The 7284-nt window shown below is 48.0% G+C and overlaps 1 protein-coding gene across 5 annotated transcripts in view; it reads right to left on the bottom strand.

Annotated features, from left to right (window-relative positions):
• Positions 1–828: 828 nt before the first annotated feature.
• Positions 829–7284, bottom strand: part of SPTBN1 (spectrin beta, non-erythrocytic 1) — a 196685-nt gene continuing 190229 nt past the window's right edge. For all 5 annotated transcript variants that reach the window (XM_027131673.1, XM_027131675.1, XM_027131674.1 and 2 more), the window contains 4 exons: positions 6189–6427; positions 4559–4732; positions 2999–3041; positions 829–2172 (listed from right to left, as the gene is read on the bottom strand). In XM_027131673.1, coding sequence (XP_026987474.1) covers positions 1954–2172; positions 2999–3041; positions 4559–4732; positions 6189–6427 — 675 coding nt within the window. In that variant the 3' untranslated portion in view covers positions 829–1953. The remainder of the gene's footprint in view (positions 2173–2998; positions 3042–4558; positions 4733–6188; positions 6428–7284) is intronic.

Genomic DNA, 7284 nt, shown 5'->3' with positions numbered 1-7284 from the left:
GGGTAGGGGGAATAAACAGTGAGGTCTCAGTTCACCTGAGGGCAACAGAAAGCCCTGATGCTAGTCAGCTGTGAGGCCCAGGACTGATGTCATGGTAGGCATGTCCTCTGCGGAATAAACTACTGAAAAGTCTATAATACTGGCACGCGTTGCTACTTTATGTAAGAAAACATGCAAGTGGTACGGAGTCGATACACACAGATAAACTAGGACGAGTACAACACACGTATCTAACCCACGATCCTACGCTGGCATCAGCAAACTGGCCCACGGGCCACACCTGGCCTGTCATCTGTTTTTGTACAATCTGTGTAAAACTGATTTTACATTTTAAATGTTTTTAAAAAATCAAAAAAGAATATGGTGTGGCACATGAAAATTATACAAAATTCAAATCTGTGTCCACACATAAAGTTTTACCGGAACACAGCCGCGCCCACTGGTTACACATCATCGGTGGCTGCCTCTGTGTTACACAATGGCAGAGTTTCAACAAACAGAATACGGCCTACAGAGCCTAAAACATTTACTCATTTCTGGCCACTTACTGAAAACGTTTTCTAACCCTTGCCTCAGAGCTCAGGTTTAGCGAGCTCTCTGGTAACTTTTTTATACATAGAAGATAAAATCTGGATGTAGAGCTGCAAAACATTCCATATTTATTACTCCGTTTATTGTAACTTTCAAAGCTGGGGTACCAGACACGCACAAGAATGCAAAATAGGAACCCAGATGGACGGTCTAATGTTTCCCGTTTGCTATTTCTCACTTTGCAAATTCCCTACATGGCGTGCACGCAAGGAGAGAAAAAACAACAATTACCCACCGTGCTAGATTTAAAAGCTTTTAATGACATAGCATATATTTAACAGATAGGGCAAAAGTCGAGAGGTACAGGTCATAACAACTGAGCACCGGGCCTGAGTGAGTGACCACCTCCCTGCTCAGGCCCAGCCTCTGGAGTTCATTCCTATCAATGCCATTTTGATTGTGCAGTAAGATGAAAATTTGTCATTACAATCGTTACAGTGACAGAGAAATGCACACTATGTATCAAATAGCAAGGTAATGAAGCAAATTATAACACAGTGTGGCAACGCACAAGCAAGTAACCATTAGGGTAACAGGACTTTGTCCAGTAAATGCTTCAGTTCCACTTGTACACTTACCAATGATTTAAAGGGTTTATTATACATCTAGTTTTATTATACTTTGTACTAGAATTATCTCAAACATACAATATAATGTATTTCAGCAAAAAAAAAAAAAAAAAAAATTGAAGTTGAAATTACAGATTATTTAAAACAGTATCAGTTTTCTATTCCTTCTTGGATCCCGACATTCTTAACCGTCGTCCAGGCTGATGCAGAAGAGCCGCATGTCGTGTGTTAGTAAGTGATGCCAGATACAAACGGTTTGGTCTGTAGAGTTAACAATGGGGCTGCACTGTGGCTGCAGCGAGATCATAATACACAATCTGTTTATTCCAGGTTAGACCCAGCACTTCTAATAGTCAAGACTCAAGGTAACCACTGGAAGTAAATGGAAGAGAATGGTGTTGGGAAGTTGGTACATTTTGTCTGTGGTGAGCACAGGAAGTACTGTTTAAGCACCGCTGCCTTGCATACCAACAGCACTAGAGGCGGGTTATTTCCAACACAGCCTCACAAAATTGAGGAACCGTTTAAATATTGAGATCTAATCTATATAATTTCGTTAAAAAAAATCTGGTCTTCCCTCTGCACCTCAAGCTTTTTTGTAACTTGGAGATAAAGTGTTTAGGTGTATTTTCCCCTTCCCACCCCCCCCGAGAAATGCTCTATAAATTAAAAGAAAAAAATCAACCACATTGAGGAACATTTAGGCACAGAGAGTAATGTGTTGGTTCTGAGCTTGCATGCTGGAATTTCACTGAAAAGGTTAAGAGAAGGGCAGGAGGTGACGGAAAGGAGTTCACTTCTTTTTGCCAAAAAGGCTGAACCTCTTTTCTTTGTCTTTCTCTTTGTCCTTCTCCCGTTTGCCGGGACTGGACTCGCTGGTGATGGTGACAACGCTGGTGGGCAAGGTCTGAGCCCGGCTGGATGCTGGCGTGCTCTGGGTGCTGGCGGACACCTCGTGTTTATCGGAGGAGATGGCAGAGGAGATGGCCTGGATCCATGTGTTCATTTCCTCCTGGATGAAGGAGGGGACACAGGTGAGACTCAACTAGGAGGGACGGGCATGAGATGCTCTCGGTCCACCTGGGTGACCGTGTGAGCCTCTGTGGGCTGGAAGGCTTGGGAACGGTGTGTCTGCCTGAGAGGGGAAAGCAGTTCCCAAACGAACCTCTGCTTTGTCAGGACAGTAGTGAACATGATTGAACGCTCACCAGAATTCGGTTTACGGTACCTGAAGGTCCCCACTCTAGTATGTGGCCCTACAAACGTGGACGAGCTGGAAAGACTGGTCTACAGTAGGGTGTCAGGTCCCACCCTAGAAGATGCTTTTTCTTTTCCTTTTTTAAACTGAAATATATTTGACGCATAACATTGTATAAATTTAACAGAAGTTGCTTTTTTCGAATTTAAAGCCCTGCATACGTGTTGTTTTCCCATCGGCTGACCCTCTCTCCTCTCAAGGAGGAGCACAGCCATGCAATGGTTGGTTAAAGGCAGTGGGGTGCAGTGGGTACAACGGGGAGGCTCCTGACTGGGCTGCAGGATCCACACCCAGTCCTGGGACCTGCTCCCTGTGCTTCACCCACAGTTCTCCTCCGCGGACTTCAAGGGACCCTGCACTAGGTCTCCTGCTGCGGCGGGAGGGCAGTGAGGTGACATTCACCGCCTCTGAGAGATACAGGAGAACTGAACACCTGCCAGCGTTCATGACCGTGGAGGCCAGAGGCCAGAAGCCACCACTGGATCATGACTTATGTGAAGAACATCGTAAATAAAGCTCATCGGGCCACCAACACTTGCAAACGTCTAAGTATCTGAAAAAATGAAACTTAGAAACTTACGTCGTCTTTGGCTTGGAAGAGGTACTCATTGCCGTCATTTAGTCTGTAATTTGAAGGAAGAAACTCAGTCACAATATAACTTAAGGAAGAAAAAAGAAAAAAAATCCCCCAACTCTCACGTGGGATACAAGCAGGCCGCGGGAATCACACCAGAAATGCCTGTGGGAACCCTGCACACGTCGCCCACGGTGCCGGGGGCCTGCACAGGCCCAGCAGCCGCGCCCCGGGGCATCAAGAAGTCATATAATTGGGCCAATATGCACAGGTAATGTGGGTGTTTCAATCACTGGAAGGATTCAAAAAGCTCCGAACATGTCAACACCTGGATCTGTTGTGGCAAAGACCACTGGGGATGACTGATCACTGCTCTAAACTGAACGCAGAAGAAAGCTCTTTAAAACCCACGGGCCCTCCTGAAATTCTGCCACTGGACTTACATCCCCCACATTAACAAACACCAGGCTTTCTGAACTGACACCCAGAAAAGTTCTTCTAGACTTCTCTTCTCATACACCTCTCAGAACAAAAGAAACTGCCCGGGCCGGGCTATCGCTGTGACACGGAGAGGACGCTGGCTGGGAGGGCCCCTCCTTCTCTGCTGCATCGAGAGGAAGCTGGTGTTGCCGGTGCAGAGGAGGTAAATGCCCTCTGCCGATATCCCGACGCTCTGAAGCTGCATCAAGGAAGTACAAAGTGGGCGTGCAGCCAGCGTGGGTGCCAGGCTGGCCGCGCCTGGTCTTAGAGCGTGTAAAGCGTCCCAGGTCCCTGGGGCCTGCCTCCAGTGCCCGTCCAGGCTCAAGGAATCACCCCATTTGAACTGCTCTCGTTTGTGGTCCTTGGCCTCGTCCAGCTGGCATGAGGCTCACGTGTAACTGAGGACCAAAGTTTGCTTTTCAAATCCCAAAGCAACAGAGGAAGTTAGTATCAGACTAAGTATCGTCCTAACCACTAACATGTTTACTTTTCATGCTTTTAAAAGAAAAACGGGTTTTTCCTGCCCATTTCCAAGTACAAGCCGAACTTCAGAGCTTGGATCCACTCTGTTGGGAGTCGTATGTGTTGTACAGGGTAGAGACATTTGGAACTGAATGGTTCCAGAGGCATCTGGAACATCCGCCGGGTGAGTCAGGGGAGCACAGGGCCCCTCCCGCCCCTTCCTGTTTGTCTCCACCTGGCTCCGGGATGACTCACTTGACCCATCTCCAGATAAGTCATGAGCTAAGAACAGCATCTCCTGGGTCTGGATTAGCTGCAAAGATGGGGAAACTATTTTTCTAAGCTCCCCTTAAACTGTGAAATGTGACTAGCTCACCTTGTCTCAGGAAACACTAAGTTCCAGCTTATAAAAAGGAAAGTTCCTTTTCTTCCATGTTCAGTTGTGCCGTTAACCGGCCACAGAGCCCAGAGATCCTAACCAAGACGTGTGCCTATCCAGTTTGTCACTTTGTTGGTGATTTTTTAAACAGCAGAGGAGGGGAATCAACCGATCACAGCATCTCTCTAAGAGAACCAACCCCCAGAGTGAAAATAAACACACACCCACTCTCTGGCAACGCTCACCTTAGCTTGAACACGTGTTTCTTCTTTTTGTAATCAAGGGCCACTTCACAGATGGCTTCTTTCAAACTCACAGGGACCTCGCTGTGGTAGGGAATTCCGGAAGCAGCTGTCTTTGCATCTTTGTAGAAACCCATTTCTTGGTTATTTATGACACAGTAAACATTGTGCCAGGACCTGAGTAGTAAAGAAAGGAGTTTCAAGTTTCTGCCCCACACTCCCTTCAAGAACTAAGGGTCTGATTAACACGAAAATGATCCTCGCACAACACGGCATGATCCCCTGTTAAAAAAGCCCTTCCTAAATCCTGCTAAAAATACGCAATGGAACAAAATTCCTCTGTGGACTCCCAAGACAAGACACGTACTGCTAGTGGCAGGTTTTTTGTTTTGTTCTGTTTTGTTTTGCGGTACGCGGGCCTCTCACTGTTGTGGCCTCTCCCGTTGCGGAGCACAGGCTCCGGACGCACAGGCTCAGCGGCCATGGCTCACGGGCCCAGCCGGTCCGCGGCATGTGGGATCTTCCCGGACCGGGGCACGAACCCGCGTCCCCTGCATTGGCAGGCGGACTCTCAACCACTGCGCCACCAGGGAAGCCCTAGTGGCAGGTTTTTGAGGGCCACTTCTCACTCTGAGTTTGAAGAAAACCACAGTGCCCTCTTTCATTACATAAAGGTACTCTTGGCTCTGACGGGAAAGACTTTTGCTGGTGTTTGGTACACTCTTGTGGTAACAGGGTACAGGCCAAGCTCCCTACTGGAAACATGCCTGTCCTTAGGCAGCTCTTCCACCTCAGCTTCATTCTGTAATGAAGTGGCCTGGCAACGTGACAGGGAGGGGGAGGCAGACCCAGGGCCACTAGCACTTACGGTACACTGGCTGAATTAGAATAAGGTAGCCTTTCCCCCCAGGGTACAGCAAACTGTCCTAATATACCGCTTTTATTAGAACAAGACACTTTACTGCCACCTGCCTGTATTAACAAATAAATCTATAATGTCCCCAATGTGGATGGCAGCTCTTAGATGGGATTCCCTTGTACAGTGTACAACCTGTACAACCGTACATGGTGGTCCCAGGCAGTTTAGTTTACTGGTTAAGCACACGGGCTGTGGCATCAGATGAGTTTTACCCTAGCTGTGCCATTTACTAGGAAGCTACACTGAGTGAGCTTTCTTAACCTCCCAGAGCCTCAGTTTCTTCATTTGTAAAATGGAGATAATACAAGTAGGGCTACTGAGAGATAATGAATATAAAGACTGATATGGAGATAAGGGAGGGGAAATGGTGAATGTCTTAAAACATCCCACTGGAGGGAAACCACAGTGAAATCATTTCACTCTAGGGAAGACTCCCCCACCTCAATCTAGCGATATTCCTTCTCAGGAGGAACTACTAAGGCCTCTTCTTGCTGTTCCCACACACAGACACGTAACTCTTCCTTCTCTCGGTGAATAAAAAAGCACTCTACTGCCGCTTCCCAACGTCAGTCCCGAGAAGGATGTAACGCCCGGGAAGCTACAGAACAAATCAACCACATAAACACACACTCCCCTTTCGATCAAGAGTGGCCCACCCCCAGCTCTTAATGGGCCGGCTCCCCCCCGGGACCGCCTCAGCCTCTGTGCTGTTACCTGCTTGAGGCCTTCTTATTGTGGGCCTCCCACTCGTGCTTCCGATTCAGGAAGCCTTCCATCTGGGCCAAAGGCGTCTCCTGGGTCCTGGCCGGCAAGGTGGCAGCACTCTGGGCCGGGAGGGCAGTCTTGGCTTTGCGCTCCGAGGTGGGAGAGGGGATGGGGCTGGACTCTTTCGAGCTTGTCCTCTGTTCTGCAGCGCCATTGACCATTTCGCTCGTGTCCACCGTTTCTGCCATCTAGGGACAGTGGAGAGGCCGTTCAGCTAACCCTGTGAGCCCCCGGGGTGACCACATACGCTCTGACTCGCACACGTGGCTGTGTATAAATGCCTGGCACAGATCGAGGCAGTACAGTAAAACCATTGCACATCCCACAAAGCCAGCTGGACACCAAGGACATTAGAAGGTGGGAATGGATTAATACCCGCCCGTTTACGGGGAAATGAGAAAAGCGAAATGCCAGGATGAGTTTTACTGCACTCTGTTCCTCTGATCAATCCATTTTCTCTAATAGAACTCAGATCATTTCCTCTTATGGTTACTTTAAAACAAAAGGACAACAGTTAACAATCACACATATTAAATATGAGAGAGTGGACGTTATACAGCAGCCACCTTACAACCAAGGACGCCACCAGAAGGGCTGGAAGTTGAAGCGAAAGGGCATTCACAAACAGATGGATAGACAACTCTATCAGAACTACACGGCATTCCCCCAAAGTCAGACAAGAAAGACCTTTGGTTTCTGAAAATGCTCTCCGGCTCTCCTCCCACCACCCCTCGACACATCGTCATAAACACATGCAGAAATTAGGACGGCAATCATGCATTTCACATCTACCATCCCCGTTAGACTTTGGAACTTAAGAGCTGGAAGGAAATGAGGCAAGTCAACGAACATCAATTTAACCACATCTGCCGAAGTTGTATCGTGAGTGGGTTGTAGTTTGTGTTAAAGGAGCTGGAAAAGCCAATCACAGTCACTCAACACCACACGGCTATTTACCCCCAAACAAAGACAGAACCAGGGCCTTCCCCATCACGTGTTGGTTGATCACGGTGCCTTGCTGCACTGAGACGAGAAAGCCCAGACA

This window comes from Aethalodelphis obliquidens, unplaced genomic scaffold (genome assembly GCF_003676395.1).
Source record: "Aethalodelphis obliquidens isolate GAN/ISIS:26980383/991018 unplaced genomic scaffold, ASM367639v1 scaffold40, whole genome shotgun sequence".
Classification (NCBI taxonomy): Eukaryota; Metazoa; Chordata; class Mammalia; order Artiodactyla; family Delphinidae; genus Aethalodelphis; species Aethalodelphis obliquidens.
This window is presented reverse-complemented; position numbering and strand designations above follow the sequence as displayed.